The sequence below is a fragment of the Epargyreus clarus genome, unplaced genomic scaffold, assembly GCF_041222505.1.
Source record: "Epargyreus clarus isolate Ecla_fem2 unplaced genomic scaffold, WU_Ecla_fem_2.2 ptg000026l, whole genome shotgun sequence".
Taxonomy (NCBI): domain Eukaryota; kingdom Metazoa; phylum Arthropoda; class Insecta; order Lepidoptera; family Hesperiidae; genus Epargyreus; species Epargyreus clarus.
The window spans coordinates 9,612,371-9,631,790 of record NW_027332233.1 but is presented as its reverse complement, the minus strand read 5'-3'; the positions used below and the strand labels follow the sequence as shown (position 1 = coordinate 9,631,790).

The window sequence follows — 19,420 nt, the reverse complement described above, 5'->3', positions numbered from 1 at the left end:
TGAATGCAAGAGGTTACGTTATTACCAGAGTATATAGTATAAAAAAATAATATACCAACGTACCTGTACCAAGCCCAGTTGGTATAATAACAAACAACTTTGAAACGTTCTTCGGTAGGGTCAGCTAGCACAGGACTTTCAGTTGTAGTTGTTGGGCGTGAAGCCGTGGTCGGCCTTGTAGTAGGCCTAGAAGTAGGTCTAGTAGTAGGTTGCTGAGAAGGCTTCGAATGACCAGGTCTCACAGCAATGTCTTCATATTCATCATCTATATCATTCGGATGTTGTACTACTGGTGGTTGATTGTTGGTGTCGATTTGCGTAACCGCGCGGTCTAAGAAGGTGTTCTTGATTGCGTTCATTAGCGGATATTTTCCTTCATTACACCTATAAAATAATGTTAATATATTATATATATGAGAAGTTTAAATGTGTGCCTACAATAACCATTTCCAACAATGTACTATTCATATTTACCTATTCTTAAAGTCATCGAGATCGAGCGCCCATACCATTCCACCGGCCAAGTTCAATGACTTGATGAAATTAACTTTCTTCTTTATTATTTCAACATCATCAAATGATACCCATTGATTGCCCTTGAAGGCAAACGGACCCATGCGTTGTAAAGGATCTTTCACCACCAGCCAATTACGTTCTTTTACGCGTTCACAAATCTGCAATAGAAGACACAAAGTTTTAAAAGTTTTATGGAAATAATATAATGTAACATTTTGGCTAATTTAAAAGTATCCTTATTTTGTAGTATATAAAATCTTCCAAACTGTTTACCTCGTAGTAAGCCAGGAAACCATTAGCCCTTGTGTATTCCCCAGCGTCTCCACCAGATATGGCAGGCATATTCAGGCCTACTTTATTCCTGGCGCTGTATGATTGAGAGCCCCATCGTGACCCAAGAGTAAACGTTTGACCATATAGTGGGATACCCATAATGAGTTTTGAGGCCGGAGCACCCTTCTCCATCCAGTAATGCATTGTGTAGTTCTGTGTAACAATAACATAATGTAAGAAAAAAGAAAGAATTCTTGAATACCTACATAGATGGAACATCTTTGCCTAGGAGGTATATATTGAAAATAAGCAGAACGGCTAATGCATTCCATTATCTATTTAATCTATCCATTTAAATGTAAAAAACGTTTGTCAAATTTACTTACAGCATTGAAGTATGTATAATCATCTTCAGGATGATAGTACAACGGAGCAACATGTCCAGTCTTCATATCCCATTGGCCATGATAGTCATAAGTCATTACCGCTATCCAGTCTAAATGCCGTGCCAGAATTGGCACATCGTAACCCGCGTCTATGACCTGTTTACTGGGAGATACTGCGGCGGACAACAACAATCCCTTCGGTTTGAGGATTACTGATAACTCACGGACAAGGTCAGCAAAGCCCTCTTTGTCAGAATCAGGGCCCTTAGAGCAATCCACCTGGAATAAAGAGATAATTGTTAAATATATTAACATACGAGTAGATGGCATTTTTCCAGTAGGTAGTATATGGGTATACCTCAGTTATGTATAATATAATTTGCACATATTACAATTACGATATACATTATTCTGGTCACTGTCTCTGAGGCATAACTTCACCGATTACAAGACCGTTTGAAAAGTTAAGCCAGTCAGTTAATTAATATTATGATTGCATTTAGTTGTGTTCAATCACACAATAGACCTCACCTGCCAGCACTTAGGGTATTCCCAGTCCAGATCAAGTCCATCGAACCCGTGTTTCTCAATAAATTGTACCGCGTGTCTTATAAAGTTAGCACGTGCTTGAGGATCGTTGACCAGTTTCGAATATTTGTCTCCCACCGAATCTTTCCATCCACCAATAGCTATAGATACTTTAGCGCCGTATTTCTTGAATTCAACGACGCGTTCGTAGAATCCTGTTAAAATTGATAGTAGTTTAATGAAAATAATGAAGCTCAAAGACTGTAGTATTCTTGTGTATGATGTTCTATCTAACGTCTTTAGTTGTTTTAGATACTTACGATTATCATAATCAGCCCAAGGATCATGCGCAGTCATAACGCCATCCTTTAGAACGGCGAATCCGTAGACGATGTGAGTGCAGAGCGAGGGGTCGATGTCTTCGGGACTGTACTTGCCGAGACCGGGGCGGTACCAGGCCCAGTTCGTGTAGTAGCACACCAGTTTATAGTTAGCTAAAATACACATAATCTAGCTTAATTACACACAGACTGTTACAAAACTTGATATGACATATATGGTACAATTCTCCATCCAGCCTACTCACGTGACTAATTAAGAATTAGAAGCCCAGGAAAGTCTGAATCTTCCAATTTATGTAAGTATTCATTTGTAAGAAATCTATATGCCTTAGAGTTATCCATGCCAATATTGGTGCATGTTGATTGTCTTTATTATTAAAAATCATAATTATGCCATGTTTTTACGTACTATTTAAAAGTTCGGGTTTTGTTCCAGGGGAAATAGCGATAGGTGACGCAGTAACTGGTTTTGTTGGTCTCTGGATGTCCAAATCTTCGGTATCGGGATCGAAAGGCGGATTTGAGTCATCAATGTCTGGTGATGGTTCCTCAATGTCTGGTGAAGACGAAGGTGAAGGTGAAGCTGTTGTTGTCGGTGTTGTAGTGACTTGTTTAACCTTACATTTTGCACTAGCAGGCCAGTCGCAAATTTGTCTTTCCTGAAATTGCGTTGAAGTTGGTTAATTGCAGAAAATACTCATAAATCAAATCAACAATTCTTTTAAAAGATTTAAACTTACTTCATTCCAATGTAGACCAGGGCTACAGGCAAATTCTTGGAATTGGCCGAAAAGACAATGTCGGTAACGTGTACAATCTGTTGGGTCCATAGCATATTGTCCGTTTTCGCAGAATTCTGTAAATATAAAAAGAAAAAGTTATTTTTTATACAGTTTACATGAAAAATACTTTTAAATGTTCTATCTATGTAAGGTTAGGCTGAGAAGTATTCAGAACTAGTACGAGGGGAATTGAGTTTTGTCTGCACCATTTATGCCTATAGTTAATTTAAAAGTGAATAATTAAAGATGTTTACTTTTGTCTCTCATAAACTATACTAATAACGATATTTACTAGAAACTTCTTCATTAATCTGCATCGAGGTATCAGGTTTGGTAGCGTCAGTGATAGCGGCGGAGGAGACTTGACGTCGATCAGTGCAGGAGTTGGCGGAGGGGAAGTCGCACTGCGAGCGGTCCTGCCGCCACACAAGGCCGGGCGCGCAGCTCTGCGTCACCAGCATGCTGTTCACGCACACGTAGAACTTTTCGCACCGCGGGTGGGAGTGGTAGGTGCCGGTGACGCAACGCTGAAAACAGAATAATCTTAGAATGTTATATTTACATAGGATATTATAGGCGATGTAGAGATTTTTTAATTTATTAAATAAATCATTGGTCTCCAGAATCTTTGAAGAAGTTAAGGAATCAGCGGTCTTGATAATTTTTCATTAAATTCAGTTTTTATAAGATTTTTATAATTTAAGGTGGTAGAACTCTACATGGTTTACTTGCCATGTTACTTTGATTTTAAATAACTTAGTAGTATTATATTATTGAAAAAGAAAACTATTATACTCAGTTTTCTTTGGACGAGAATACAAACTTACCGAAGGCTTTTGATAGTCACTAGTGGGTCTCCTTGTTGTAGGTTTTCTAGTTGTGGTAGTAGTAGAAAGACTTGTGAATGCGGTCACATATGGTTTCGAGGCTTCAAAAAGAAAAAAATAAAATAATCAACACATGTAACAACTAATTTTTCCTAAAATTTAAAATAAAAACATATTCGCAATATTCTTTTCGAACTATTTGCCTGACCCTTGCGAGCAGGAGTAAAAAATACAAGGAGTAAAGAATGTATTTTTTGCTGTTCATTACATTATATGATTGGTGTTATCAATATTGTGTAGGCTAAATGTTCATAGATTGAGTAATAATAACAGGCGTACGTTTAGAATATCTTTGATGGCATATTTAGTAACTATCTTACCTTCACACATAGCAAACTCGGGCCAGTCACAGCGTCTGGTGCGTTTGTCCCAGTGCAGCTTAGGCGGGCATTTCTGTGCCTTCCATCGTTGGCCAATACACAGTAAGAATTCGTTGCAGGTAGGGCCTGGTGCATGCATTTCATTGCCATCACACACGCCATTTTCAACTGGTCCATCAGAGACGGGAACTGTGACATTATTAATAAAGCTTTAGAAAACATAGCTTAAGTGCTGAAAAGCGGCAAATTCCGTTAATTTTTCCGAGGAGATTGAAGATGATATCGATAGAAAATGGGATAAATTTCAAAATATTATACCTGTAGTCGTTGGTCGTGTTGGTCTCGGTGGTCTTGTTGGTTTCGGTGAAGCAGTTGTTGTTTTAGGGGTTGAACCTAACAAACATAGGAATACAAATAGAAAATTAGTTTCAAAGATATTTACGAGTGATTTTCATAAATCGTGGTGAATTGTTGCTCAAAATTCTAGTTAACAAAGAAGATACATATATAGGGTACCTTCACATTTAGCGTATTTAGGCCAGTCGCAATGTTGTTCCTTGGTGCTCCAGTGTAGTCCAGGTGCGCAGCTTTGCAAGTGCCAAGTGGATCCGTCACAGTGGAGATATGAATTACAGTCTCCGGACACCCCGTGGTACTGCTGACCATGACATGAACCACCTTCCACTGCTCCATCTAAGGTAACACAAAATATTAGCCAGCTTATAAATATTTTTTGGAATCTGGGCGTATTATTGGTGGTCTGACGACATTATGTTATGACTAGGAGTATGAGGTATGTTTAAGGTAGAATTTCTTGTGATTAGATTGTGGAAAGAATTTCTCTCTGTAACTACTGTGTTAAGCGCTACTATATTATGATTTAAAGGGTAGTTATATGAGGCGTCTCAACTTAGTTTTCAGGGATGGTAATACAACTTCCACGTAGATTTCGATTTATAGCCAGTAAGTATTTATTATCTGGTAGAATACTTGCTCATTTGCTACTTAAATTTCATAAAAATGTATGTGGTGTGGGTGGGGAGCCTTATTTTTATAAGAAATGAAAGATTTTAATAAATGTCAATCATAATTACCAGAACTAACTGCGCTAGTGGTAGGTCTAGTGGTTGGTTTAGGAGTTGGTCTAGTAGTAGGTCTAGCAGTTGGTCTAGTAGTAGGTCTAGCTGTTGGTCTGGGAGTAGTGGTAGTGGTCGTAGTTGTCCAAGAGGTAGTTGTTCTCCTTGTGGTGGTCATTGTTGGCGGTGGTCTTGCCGTAATTGGTGCTAATGTAGAAGTAATCGTAATCTCTTCATCATGTGCTGTTTCTGAAAAGTTAATAAAACTCGTGTTTATATTTTTGCCGCAAATATTTCGATGGTCAAGTTTTTTAACTACATTCTATTGAACTTACCAGTACATTTGGCTTCGCTTGGCCAGTCACATCTATTCGTTTTAGAAGACCAGTGTAATCCAGGTGCACAGCTATGCTTGTGCCATTGTCCGCCTTCACACTGCAAGTACGCTTCGCAATCTCCGGGTGCAGAATGATAATCACCAGCCTGACAGGAACCTCCTTCGATGCCTAAGGTATACATAGGTAAGACTAAATTTAGTCTCAATTTTCCTTTTATTAGCAAATCAGATTTTATGTTATTTTTTCCGATTTTAGTTGACCTGTCATAATTTAAAATTATACTTAATAAGTTATTTTGTTATTGGTATCGAATTATAATGAATATGTAGACAGCCTTGTAAAAGTTTTCAGAGAGAAGCTTGAAAATAATCTCATTATTTATTACCGCCAGCAGTAACTGGTTTCTTAGTGGTCGTTGTAGTTGTGGTCCTGGTTGTCGTCGTTCGGCGTGTAGTAGTGGTACTTGGCTTGGTCGTAGTGGCAGGTGGCCACCAGGTCTGTGCGGTCGTGGTGGTGGTGGACGGACTCCAGCTTGGCCATGTCGTTGAGGTAGAATGGTCGTGGTTGCCGTGGCTGCCTTGGCCACCTCCAACCATTGAACCTGGATTAATAGTATGTAATTAATAATGTATAGCAAACCTTAGTAAAATTAGAGGCATGTTAAATTCTAGTACAAATCAAGTACTAAAGAAACCACATTTTTAAATCTCGACGTATTCGTATTTCGAAGTAGCAGTAATAAAAAGTAACAAGTTCGATTTGAGAGAATACCGAACTTAGTAACGATCTTGAGGTAGAGGCACTAGCAACAACTTGAATGGAAGAATAAGTTATTTTTCCATCAGATACAATGATTACGTAGATGTTTTACCATCAGATTCCGCCGGCGTGGTAGTAGGTGGTGATGGTGTGACGGGCTCGGGGGGCCGCTCGCAGGCGGAGGTGGGCGGCGCGGGCACGGCGCGGCCGAGCGCGCGGCCCGCGGCGCGCAGCAGCGGCGACGGCTCCGCGCAGCACCTGTTGCTGAAGTCGTCCAGGTCGATCGCCCACGCCGTCACGCCGCCCAGACCTTGACGCATCGCCCATTCCACCTGGACAACGATAAAAGTGTTTTTGTTTATTTATTGTCGAATAGAACGGTTTTGCCTTCGATCGACAACACTTATGATCGAAGCAAAGCATAATACTTGATACGCACAAATTAAATGTGATTATTTCAAACATTTCCATGTTCACATAAAGAACAAATAATGAAAATAAATTAAGTAATAATTGCAAAAGTAATCATATTATTAGATTATTTAGTAGGCTTCACTAGAACTCACTGAACCTTAGGCACACATTCAAAACTTTCTTCCATTTGTAGACGTACAAGTCGAAGTCAGGAAAGGTTTTCAGAAGGGCATTGAGAGTAAATATGGGAATTTTGGTCCAATGAAATTCCATAAATAGGTTTTACATGAAGTTTTCAAGACCGTTGGAGATTTGGACCGAATTCTTGAAGTTGATTCCATACAAATTTTCCATTGTCCTTTTATTTGTTTAAGGTGACTTGAAATTTAATATTATGTATGTATGTAATATTGCAGTATTTCAGTTATATTCGTTAATAAAATCTTATGAAATTTCCATAGGTGGAAAAATCATAGGTAATTTAAATTTACACACAACTTTTTATTTATTATTAATTAGGCACTAAATGCATCTACATCGTAAATTAATCTATTAATTTTTATATTTGTAATGTACCAATGAACAGATTTTTTATCTATGTTGATTATTACCTTCTCCGTAATAGATTTAGCATCATCAAATCCGACCCATTGGTTATCTGAATACGTGTATGGTCCAGCTTTAGTCTGCCTGCCAGTCTTCCATCGCAAGTTCTTAACTGTAAAAAAATATTATTTTAAGACTCGTTGGACTGCCAAGAAGAGGTTTCTGGATTCAATCCGCAATAATACATTAGATGAAACAAATGATGGATTTGGGTATGTCTTGGTTGATGGATGTTTGGCTAATTGTCTTCACGCATAGCTTATGTAAATGACATCATATCAGCTACAACTCTGAAAACTCTAGTAAGCGTCTCCTGTTACTTTGATCTATACAATTTATTAGACTTACTTCTGTAACAAATTTCGTAATACGCTAGCATGCCAGGTTGTTTCGTGAATTCTCCAGACTCGCCAGGTCCCGCCGCGGGGGCACCTGGACCATTTGATCTCTCAACATCTGCTAGTCTGTATGACTGTCCATAGAAGGCTAACCCAAGCAAAAGTTTCTTGGGATCAGCTCCGCCACTTATCAGAGCCTTGATTGCGTATTCCTGAAACGATACAATCGCTTTTAATGTTTAATCAATATAAACAAATATGGAAAGCAAAGTTTGAAATGGTTTCTTTCTTGTAATACATTTAACCCTAGGGAAGACAACAGGACTTCCTGATTTTATTGCAATTAAAAAAAAAAAATAATTTGTCGTGTGCATATTGGAAGACCACTACGATGTTGCACTACAGGAAATTTCGTAACTTTATGATCAAATACGAGAAAATGTTTTTATTATGCTTGTTTGGACTAACTTTAACTCCGGAACTATGTAATTGTGATAGAACTTTCATGCAAATCAAATTTGAGAATACAAAAATGTGCACAAGTAAATAAAAGCTTGTATTTATTAATTTTCTTACAATGGAATAATATGCAAGTGCGTCTCTTTGAGCTGGGACGAGTGGTGTGTGATGTGCAGTGGTTCGTTCCCAACCTCCGTGGTAATCATAGGTCATCGTGCTCATGAAGTCTGCAGCGGCGGATATCGTCGGTAGGTCGTACGCTGATTCGATTACTTCCTTGTATCCTGAGAGAGCGACACCTAATTCCATACCAGCTCCGTGCAAGATTTTTGATAATTCCTGAAAACAAATCAGTAAATTCAATTTAAAAATTTATTAAACAACAATAAGCAGCGTCATCAAAAATGGCAATTTTCAGACAACTTAAGGATTTGTTAAAATTTTAACAATGATATCAATAAAACGAATTAAGGATATCAAGAGTTTTTAATGTAGAGAAGCATCAGATTAATATCCTTTTGCCGGAAAATAGTGACTGAGTAGACCACGAATATAACGCCTAAATATCAATAAAATGTCTTATTACCTGTACTAGTTTAGCGAAGTTTGCTTTGTCTGATTTAGCGCCCTTTTTACAGTTACTTTGCCAACAAACTGGATAATTCCAATCTAAGTGTAATCCTTTGAAGTTGTGGAGACGCAGGAAAGCGACCAATCTCTCTGCGAACTTAGTTCGAGCTGCACCAGATGAAACCAATCGAGAATACTTGTCGCCTGCAGAATCTGTCCATCCGCCCAAACCTAACAGCACTTTCACGTCCTTAAGAGATGTGACTCTTTCATATAGATCTGTTGGTAAAAAAATATTGTGTTTTATTATTATCATTCATTTATCAAATACAGCTATTTTATTTCTGCAAACTTTATTTCGATCATCCAGACACACGGCAAGTGCGTTAAGGAGGTAAAATGCTTCTAAATGCCGATGGATGCGAAAAAAAATCTTACTGTTAGTTATATCCGCCCAAGGATCGAATTCCTTCGCAACGAGGTCGTCTGGTGATAATGATGCGTACGCGTAGACGACGTGTGTACATAGTCTAGTATCAATTTGTTCGGGAACAAATTTGCCGTCCCCTCGTCTGTAAAACGCCCAGCTCGTCATGTAGCAGACTACTCGCTTGTCGCTTTCTTTGCCTAGAAATTAAGTTTTATATTTAAGAAAATCCACAGGTTTGGATTGTTAAATATTAGGATCAAAACGGAATTCACCTCTTTTTGCGTCTGTCATATCGAGAGCAACAAGTCGTTCGGGATCCCTCATAGTCTGAGCATCCTTTGCTGGATTGTAACTCCACTGAAAATACAAAGTAGACATGTACAACATGTTGAAACAATTTTATTACACTGTATTAATTACTGTATTAATATTAGACATGATAAGAATCTTACCTCGAAATCAATTTCGTAAGCTTGCGATAGGAATCGTGCAGCTTCTTCAACACTTATCCTGAGGCTCTGTCCAGGAATACATTTTGCAACGTCTTGGTGCCTATTAGAAACATTGGATAAATTATTAATAAAAGTTAAGTACTGTAATAAATAGGCTTGCGATGCTATGGTTGGTTCAAGTTTCAGGCTTTTTTTTCGAGATTAAAGGTATATGGATAAACTAGGCGAAAACGTACTTGGCTGACAGATTCTTCACAATATTCTCAAAGGCGTATAACTTGTAATCATAGTATGGTGAATTTATCATTAGTTTCTGAAAACTGCCACTAAATTAATTAACTAAAAACGTAACTTCTTACCCACAAAAACCAGTCGAAGGATCGTACAGGCGTTCATCTTCACAGATCATTCGATAGCTTATACCACCTGAGCAGAAGTGGAAATGTGCACAGGATTCTTCATCAGATGCCAAATATGGAGTGTTCATTTCACAAGAGCCAATCTTAAGTGAAGACTGATCGGTCAAAGTTGACTCTCCTGTAGTAAAAATGAAATTATATTGTATTGTCTTGAAATGTAATCTACAATTTGTAATTGATGTTCAAAATAATGCTTTTAATATACCGTTGAGACTTGTAGATATAGCACTAAGAATTGGGAAGGGAGTTCCACAAAGTCCTCGGAAGTCGTCCATGTCGATAGACCAAGCTGCGGCACCAGCTAATCCTGAACTGGTAATGAACTTCGTCTGAGGAAAGAAGAAGTCATTAAATGCTTTGTTACATACCATGTGCCTAGTTGTTAAAAGTACATAATATTGATTTTTACGGCATTGTGAATTCTTGCATTCTTCTAACTTTACGACAAAATTGTTTAGATGATTACCTTTTCCACCACAGTTTCCGGCGTGTCGTATGTGATCCACTGATTGTCGAACACCGCAAAAGCATTTCCAGCTTCGTCTATTCCACTAACGCCTTTTCCTTCACGCTCAGCCATACATACCTGTAATATTTGAAGACCGAATGATTAAGACGGTTTCTTAAACACAATATGTAAATACATCAATTACGCTTGCAAATCTACTGAATCTATCTTCTATAATAATAATTCTTGGGATTAAAGTCCAACCTTAGGTCAGCGATAGATATGATGCTAGCTCTGAGAACTAACCTGGAATGCTTAGTACTAGTGCTGTTATTAGTTAGATTAAAGTATGTTCTAAAGCCAATCTCATTATTATTAGTATTACCATTTTAATAGCATGTACTTAAAGTGGTTTTATACACATTGACTTACCTCAAAGTAAGCTAAAAGTCCTCTGGTTTGCGTGTAAATGCCCTCATCACCCCAACCACTGATCGCGGCTCCTGGTGACGGCAAGGTGGAAGCTGCCAGGGTGTAGCTACGACCGTATAGTGGAATCCCAAGAACCAGCTTATCGGCTGCCATGCCGTGTCTGATGATGTATTTCACCATAAACTCCTGCGAGAAATTAAAATAAGTATTATAAATTTGTACGTCATTCTGAATCCATTACACACATGGTCAGCAAATCATGTATATGGCGGTATCCATATTTTATATTTTTTCATATTTTTGTCATCTTTCTACCATGAGATAACATATTTTTATTTTTCCCTTATTGCTACATTATTTGTGGTGCCAAGAACTCGTTCTGTGGTAAAATAGTTGAGAAATATCCATAAGTGTGACTGACAAGTGTGATCAACGGATAAAACGTTATATACTTCTTATTTTATATAAATAAACAGTATTTGGGATACTTACAATGTTATCGTAACGTTGATCCCTGGATGACGCGCCAGGGTCGCGGTGCAGGGCGCTGTGCTGAACCGCCCTCGAGGGTGGATCATCCCTCTTAGCGTGTGTCATGTCCCATGCTTGGAGGATCGTGTAATCGGTCGCTCCACTTACGGCGCTTAGATCATAACCGTCTTCTATCTGATATCTGAAATATCATACCATAATTTTAAAGTATATTTACGTATTTTACGAGTTTTTATCGACACGTACCAGTAAGTAAAAAAATATTAGCTTTTCAATTAAGATCAAAATAGCAGACCTCCCGATGTTAAGTAACCGTGTAACCCACATCTGGAACCAACTTCATGTAGAAAAAAGATCCCCCTGCTCTACATAAGTCGAAACACTCCTGAGGACTAAAATAGTCGCCTCATGATTATATTTGACAACCGAATACTTTAATCCATACGCAAACTAGTGCACGCTGCAATCTGTTCGACATGAGTAAGGTTTTTCATTTATTATTAGTATTCAATGTAATTAATTCTGTCACTTCCCGTAAAATCCCTCCAAAATCAGTTCTGCCATTTAAAAGACAAGATCGTTAACACAAATTTAAAATAACATCCAAATAATATTCCATCGATTATATACAAACAAATATGTTTAGATAAGTAAGCATCATAAAAATATTTAAGCCGCAACATGTTTTGTGGCACCAGATCAAAACCTGCTCACCTAAATGGCGGCAGGACCGTTGACAACAGGAGCCCATACGGCGAGAATCTTTCCCGCAGCTCATAAAGAAGCGTCGTTAACAACTCTTTTTCTTTTTCGTCCTTATCTCCTGCGAAGGTAATAAGTGATATAAATTAAAATGTCAATCGAGTTAATCGTATCTTTTTGTTTTATTTATAAGTTCACTTAATTCGTATTTAAATCTTTATGTGTTTCGTAAATTATTAAAAGTTTACAATATTTAAGAAAGATTACAATAATTAAAGCAATTTTTCAATTTAAAAATACTTAAAGATAAAATGACGTAAATATGTACAAGGAGATTCTTGTAGATTTTTAATAAAACTTGTTACATAGAAAACAGTTTAAAGTAATTACAATAATTGGACATAGTTAAACGAAAAGTATCCAATCCATATGAAGTCATATTGTGGATTGGACCCTTTACATGCAACTACGTCCAATTGATTTATTGATTGCCATATGATAAAAGGCCCGGAGCTCTTAATAAAATTTAAAGGTAGAATAAATTAGTTCAAAAATTTTAATTACATTATTCGGGCAGCACAAAGGTCGCATTCTTCAAGGAGTCTCATTCCTTCTACAAAAAACTTGAGCATAGCGAAAAATATATGTTATAAGTACATAATTATATACCTGCATAGACCCAGTGTAGATCAAGTCCGTCGAAGTCGTGTTCTCGCAAGAAGTTAACAGCGCTGTCAATGAAAGAGTTTCGTCGGTAGGGCTCCTGTACCATCTCGCTGAACAGGCGGTCTGTTCCATCACCACCCACGCTGATAATCACTTTTAGCCCTGATACCCGGCGCTTCAACCCCGTGGCTATCCGATAACCACCTGTGAGGAACAAAATATAAAGGGATAGTACAAAATGATTCATAAGTTGCACGCTCTACATTTTCTTAAGTATATTATTGTTACGCCTTTCAACAGACGTTTTTGCTAATGTTTATATGGCTAACCGTAGCCGTAACCGTAATAAAAACACCGGTTTTTAGTGGTTTTGTTGCCACGATCATATGGATATAAAACAATATAATAGGTAGGTGTTTTAATTTCAATATTAAAATTTTATTTTACATATAAGATATTAAATCTATCTGCTGAATATTATGAATAGTGTGAAGCATAAAAGTATCCTTGAAAATTCACATAAATAAACTGAAATAATAATAATTATGTTGATAATGGGCAAAAACATAGTTGTTATTACAATTTCACATCATACAGCATCTCTATACTTTGGTATCGCATTAATTCATACATGTGGCGCCATCTGGTAACGAGTAGAGAACACCAAGAACTGCTCTTTCATCTAATTATTATTAAAACTACTACGTATTGACAAAAAAAATTGTAATTATAACAAGTCTTTCTTATATCTTAAATAGTCTAAAAAGAAGAATATACAAGTCTAAAGAATCTTCAGAGTTAGATATGCCAGGATATTTACCTTTGATGACGTCATAGTCTTCATTAGAGGATACGACGGCGTAAGTGTGAGGGTGTAAAGCGGCGTACGCATAGTGGAGATGGGTGCAGGATTTCGGCACGAGGCCTGCGGTGAAGGCTAACGGGGGCGCACGGTAAGCGGCCCACGACTGCATGTAGCACACCACGAGGCGGCGCGCTGCCGGCCCACCGGCCATTTGCTGCATTTCTATGGAACAACATTTTTATAGAAAAATTGGCCAAGTGTGAGTTTAACTCGCATACAGCAAGTTCCGTTTCTCCAAATTTTCATTTATCTTTAATTTTTAGAATTTGTTAAAAAAATTCAACATCTGTCTACATAATAGGGCCCCGTATTACCGTTTGGGTATAGAGCCCTAAAATGGATTTACAAATAGTTTATACTTATTGACGTTATACTGCTTTAGGCGTGCTTAGGAGTGCACATCTGAGTGGACGTTTTCTGTGAGACGAAATTCATTTGTAGTATTTACTTTCGTCTATTCTTCATTGCGCTATTAAAATTGGTTTATAGCACACAGATATGTTTAACTTTATACGCGCTTAAAAAAGTAAACACAGGCTTTTATGTAAGTAAACACAAGCTTAAATACTTAAAGCATTATACTGCATATTCCGTTATAGCAAACAACTTACTAAGTGTTAATATCAAAGCAAATTTAAACTGTTAAAAATAGACTCATTAGCCTTACCCTGGAGATTGGCATTTCCTAAGTGTAGCCTTTCATCTGTACGTGAACCACTGTGAACACAAAATAACAGTTATTTTAAATGTGAACATGTGAGTAATAACAGTTATTTACTTAACATACGTTTACCCATTAACACGTAATACTCACTTGTTTAAGTGATTTGCGGCACCGTAATACTTTTTGAGATCCTCTGAATATTCGAGGTGTTCCGCATCCTTAAAAACGTTAAAGTTAGTTATACTCGTGCTTTAAGATATTATTCTTATTATTCATACAAAAATATTATAAACAAGCTGCGACTGCGACTTTGCGTGCATTCAAAATAGCAACTGAAATATCTACGCTCTCTATACCTACATGTCATGCAATATTAGAAAATTTAGTCATTAATGCGATGTGATTGCAAATACAAACAGACAGACAAAAATTACTTAGAGACTTACGCGATATTTTTAGGTCTCAACTTTTTTTTTCAAATATATTCGATGTATTAACAGACACGCGAAGCTTACGTTTTTATTATTTGTTACATACCTCTACATATCTGTAAATAGATTCAGGGTCCAACACAGGAATTGGTCGCTGTTCCACCGCATCTCTAAGAGGCAGTCGTCCTTCTGGTTCCTCACGTAGATTCCTGGTACAAATATACGATTACTTTGAATAAAGTATTAGTAATAATAAGGAATAGTCATTCAAATTAATGCATGATTTTCCTTGTTTCAAGTGTCCATTGTTGATTGTTATCCTTAATAGTTTTTGTTTAGGCTTACTAAGCACAACTGCGAAAGCTTTGTGATTCATACACGGCGTGAATTATTTCATATTGTAAAAATAAAACCATTTCTTTAACAACTTTTATTATTCCCGCTCAAACCTCAATAAGACTTCTTTTTCTTTTATATGGTAACTCATACAATCTTACCAGCCAGTAATTATATAAATGAGAACTTATTATTATAAAAATAACATATCATGAGAATAACACAAAATAATTAATTAAAATAATACTATAATAAAATAATTTGAATAATTTTCTAACAAAGTTAAGCAATTTGTATAGTAAAAAGGGAATATTTATCTAGTATTATTGAATTACCTTAGCGGTATACTCTCAACAGAGGAACGGATTGGTGGCGCTAGTGGCTCATGCTCAGGTACCGTCTCTACAGCGCTTCTGGTAAATGACTCTGTATCCGGTACATATGGAGATGCTACGACGCTCACGAATAGCACCGCACACTGAAACAAAATAATTCATATATTAATAAAATAAAAGGGATATGGAATTTACGGGTGAAATTTATTCCCAGCTTAAAGGAGGTATTTTAACTTTACACCTATATAAACCTAACCTACCTTTACACCTTTATATCTACTCTAACTCTACATCATTTTTGTCACAAAGACAAGCTTCTTTGTGACAAAAATGATGTAGAGTGAAAATGATGTAGGTAATATTAATAAATGACACTTTAAAATCAGAAAAAAAACATTTGTTGCCCGCGGATACTCATTTGCATATTTTAAGCGATAAATCTGTTGTTCGATTATCGAAATATTTCCAATATTTAGTATACATATCGTGTTTCGTATTTATAATCAGTTTGCCGAACAACTTGGCGGCCGTTGATCCCACAAAAAAGCTGTACATTAGACAACAATGCGAGTAGGTACATATACCAATTACTTGGCGACATTATAATTGAAAAGCTGCATTGTAGGTATGTTACCTTGACAAACAAATTTCAAAGCGGAGAACATGTTACAAAAAGTTCGTTATAATAAATAAGAATCCTTTTCGTTCCTTGTGGGACGTGTAATGGGTCTATCAAAAAGTTAATTGTAGCTCTATTGATGTTTAGAGCGTGACATATCTGCATTGAAAATCTCATGTGGGTGATAGCGGTCAGTGACCCATCGATCAAGTATCGCACTACATCTTTGCGTAATTTACATAACTCGACAGATTCAAGACCAATATCAACACTTGAGATGAGTTCACGAAAGTTTGTTTTTATTAAAATTTCAAGCACCATACTAAAGTCAATGACCATATAGAATTCCCTAGAGTTCATGAATGTAGAGAAAGAGAATAGTATAAATTTAATGATATTCATTTTACATTTTATCTAATGTAATCTATATACCCATAAAACATGGGTATCATGTTTTATTTTTTCACGCCTCGGAATATATTATAATCATTCGTTTTGGGAATGATAAATTTATTGGAGGCACGCTATGATTTCGAACTTTTCGATTTAATACTTTTTTATTAAAATTGTCTATAATTAGGGTTCCGTACACAAAGGGTAAAAATGGGGTCCAGCTACTAAGCCCCCACTATCTGCTCCATTTCTTGAAGAGTATTTTTTATTATATAAAAGTAGCAGAACATGCAATCCACTTGATCGTGACTTCTACAAATTATGCTCTCTAATTAACCCCAAATAAGATAAGATTCCTCACTGAAGTCAGACGGATGCGTCGCTATCCCTGAAGATTAGGCGGACAATGAGGACCTCGGAAAATATATCTCCCTTAACCTCTCTTACAAAAAGACATCAACACTTCATCAATCATCAAATCAACAAATATTCAATCCATATCTAATTGAAAATTAGCAATAAGAATATACAAGTTTAATTTTTAATGAAATAAAATGTACAGTTATACTTTTTATATCCTACTCCATTATCTATTCGTTCTAGTGAATGATGGGGTTATAAACGTTATAATGGGATTTCGTCTATTCCTATTTAAATGATCTAATAAATTACTGTTAAATGAGTGCTTGTAGGAGCGTTGACTCTGCGCGTTCGGAAAACAACACGATTTGCATACAGGCATCACAGGCAGGTAGCCGAAGCTATAAGGTCATCGTCATCACCATACGACCACTCCTAAGTGCCTATTTCGAATGACATTTCGCCAAACATTAGGACACTAACATAATTTGATTTTATTTTAAGTGCCCTAAGTAATAAAGTCTTAGGAAGAAAGGATACTAATGTTTGGGTAGGTGATTAATGATTACACAGTAAACATAAAAGTTACCCGTTATATAAATTTATCACTGATTTTCCTTGTATGTAACTTTAGAATACTGTACCAATTTCTGGGGATATTTAGTTAAATATTATAATTTTTGGTGGTGATCCTTTTTTATAAAATAACAATTAATAAAATCATGTTTTTTATGTAACAAGATTTATATCTTTAGTTTTACTATGAACTATACTTCTTTAAGTCGTATTTACTGTAAACAAATAATAAATTAAAAAGTTATTTAAATTATTTTTGATGGATATATTCCAATTGAAAATTGTATTATGTACCTGAGTTCTTTTAAGGTCGACAAAGTGACATTCCCTACGTCCTTTCCTTGCATGCACGGTGTGCGAAGATATGTCAAGCCGTTTATTTGTTTAGGATCAAATATTTAATGAGCTCGTGAATATTAATCAATTATTATTATACCGAACTAAATAACAAGGTGGAAAATAGTTAACTAAGGAATAATTGGTGCGATGCTCGTGTTCAACTTCGTGATTTTAAACATTAACTTAAAATTTGCTGTACCTAATTACAATACATTAGTACGTATTTTAAGTATTTCTCTTGAAAGTGCTTTATCATTGCGTTAAAGTCCCATGGAAATAGTATTAGATTTTACTACAAAATACGAGAAATAAGTTGATAACTTAAAGAATAAATAAGATCAGTAGTTAAATTGCATATCACAGAGACCTAGAACCTTTAGTTTTATTTATTGGCATATGAGATAAAATCCATTTGCATTATATTATTGTTTTATTATGAATTAATTTTTCGTTTGTTGCATAGTTACCTTGGATATTTATGCAAAGATTCAAATAATATTTTATGTGTTTGCAATAAAAATCGTGATTAGGAGCTTGCATAATGAATTATTAAATGCATGCGCATAGTTTTATGTATTTTTTTTTGTTTATTCCTAAAACGCTTTTTATATCCTTGCTCAGACAAGTGTCCTTCAATTTAGACTTATTATTTTATTTGATCAACTCTGAAATACATTTAAGTGCAACTTCTTTTCTACTAACATAATTATGTAAATTGTTACTACTGTTAACTTAGTAAGTATAACGAAAAATTGAGCCGTAATTAGGTATACAAATTCTGAGTAATACAATATTTTTAGTTTAGTTATAAGTATATTATAGTAAGTAGCACACAAAATTTAATTGATGTTTACGTTGGTTGCATTTATTTTGCGAATATCTTTCATGGCCGATATTTTAAACAAAAATAATAAAGTTTTAAACTTAAACACTTGCGCCCTTACAATGTAACGACGTCACGTCGGTCCTGCCCTACTGCCCGATAATTGCAAGTGAGTTTACTTTTATGCACCATATATGGCACGCGTATGAAATCGGTTCAAAACAAATGAGTGTACTTTCGGCGTTAAGTGAAATTTTCGCCGGGTCACACGTGGTTGAAAAAACTAAAAACCTCATTAAATGTCGTTAGAATCGTTTTGCGTTTAGTTTTAATATTTCTAGAACGCAACCTTAATAGCTAATTGAATTTTCTATTAGATGATGCGCATCGCTCATGAGTGTATTACATGCGTTTCAATAGGGAAACTGTTTAAACCCACAGATTAGAGACAAAAGGAAAAAATACAAGAAAATTCCCTAAATTTTTTTGACGTCCTCATTTCGTTGTATAATTAAAATTATGTGTTACTAAAGAGTACTTGATCAGGCAACGAGTTTAAAGTTATATAAGAAAAGAAACATTTTGTTATTCGAAAAAAAAGTGTAGTATCAACTATCATGCGTTACTTTCTGGAAACTGCCTTATATTTTTAGGGATACAAAGTATTTTTTTAATTTCCTCTAAACTGAGGGTTTAAACTTGAAAAGTCTTTAAGAAATTTTAAATATTTTTTAAAACACTTACCCATAATATCGATCTGTGCCCCATTACGGGGATTTTGTGTACTTGCAACAACAGCTCGAGATTTTCTGGAACAGGAAAATGACAAAATATTTTTATTTCAAAAATAAGATATTTTTTTCCTACGCCTCTTTGAGTTGAGACTTACCTAATGTTTTTCTTAATATAGCCTAAGGTGAGGTCCCGATAGTGTCACCGACAGTCACCAGAGCTGGCCCTGCGCTCGCGTCGCGCCGTGGACTGAGCGGAGGACGCTCGTGTCGGCTAGTGTTAATACCTCGGTGTCATCGAGCTCCTCATCTCG

General features: G+C 36.1%; 1 protein-coding gene across 1 annotated transcript in view; it reads right to left on the bottom strand.

Moving 5' to 3' along the window:
• ChiR1 (chitinase-related protein 1) overlaps positions 1-19,420 on the bottom strand; it is a 28,751-nt gene extending 9,331 nt beyond the window's left edge. The window contains exons 1-38 of the mRNA XM_073087840.1: positions 19,265-19,420; positions 19,120-19,184; positions 15,266-15,408; positions 14,701-14,803; positions 14,314-14,381; positions 14,167-14,216; positions 13,455-13,661; positions 12,638-12,838; positions 11,981-12,089; positions 11,267-11,447; positions 10,775-10,960; positions 10,361-10,480; positions 10,100-10,223; positions 9,835-10,012; positions 9,476-9,575; positions 9,296-9,380; positions 9,032-9,220; positions 8,610-8,872; positions 8,141-8,362; positions 7,575-7,776; positions 7,232-7,338; positions 6,319-6,538; positions 5,833-6,048; positions 5,445-5,615; positions 5,128-5,358; positions 4,550-4,726; positions 4,352-4,426; positions 4,034-4,222; positions 3,654-3,754; positions 3,119-3,353; positions 2,785-2,900; positions 2,454-2,703; positions 2,024-2,197; positions 1,707-1,918; positions 1,176-1,454; positions 790-1,002; positions 475-674; positions 64-384 (exon numbers count right to left, since the gene is read on the bottom strand). Of these exons, the coding sequence (XP_072943941.1) occupies positions 64-384; positions 475-674; positions 790-1,002; positions 1,176-1,454; positions 1,707-1,918; positions 2,024-2,197; positions 2,454-2,703; positions 2,785-2,900; positions 3,119-3,353; positions 3,654-3,754; positions 4,034-4,222; positions 4,352-4,426; positions 4,550-4,726; positions 5,128-5,358; positions 5,445-5,615; positions 5,833-6,048; positions 6,319-6,538; positions 7,232-7,338; positions 7,575-7,776; positions 8,141-8,362; positions 8,610-8,872; positions 9,032-9,220; positions 9,296-9,380; positions 9,476-9,575; positions 9,835-10,012; positions 10,100-10,223; positions 10,361-10,480; positions 10,775-10,960; positions 11,267-11,447; positions 11,981-12,089; positions 12,638-12,838; positions 13,455-13,661; positions 14,167-14,216; positions 14,314-14,381; positions 14,701-14,803; positions 15,266-15,408; positions 19,120-19,143 (6,242 nt within the window). The 5' untranslated portion in view covers positions 19,144-19,184; positions 19,265-19,420. The remainder of the gene's footprint in view (positions 1-63; positions 385-474; positions 675-789; positions 1,003-1,175; positions 1,455-1,706; positions 1,919-2,023; positions 2,198-2,453; positions 2,704-2,784; positions 2,901-3,118; positions 3,354-3,653; positions 3,755-4,033; positions 4,223-4,351; positions 4,427-4,549; positions 4,727-5,127; positions 5,359-5,444; positions 5,616-5,832; positions 6,049-6,318; positions 6,539-7,231; positions 7,339-7,574; positions 7,777-8,140; positions 8,363-8,609; positions 8,873-9,031; positions 9,221-9,295; positions 9,381-9,475; positions 9,576-9,834; positions 10,013-10,099; positions 10,224-10,360; positions 10,481-10,774; positions 10,961-11,266; positions 11,448-11,980; positions 12,090-12,637; positions 12,839-13,454; positions 13,662-14,166; positions 14,217-14,313; positions 14,382-14,700; positions 14,804-15,265; positions 15,409-19,119; positions 19,185-19,264) is intronic.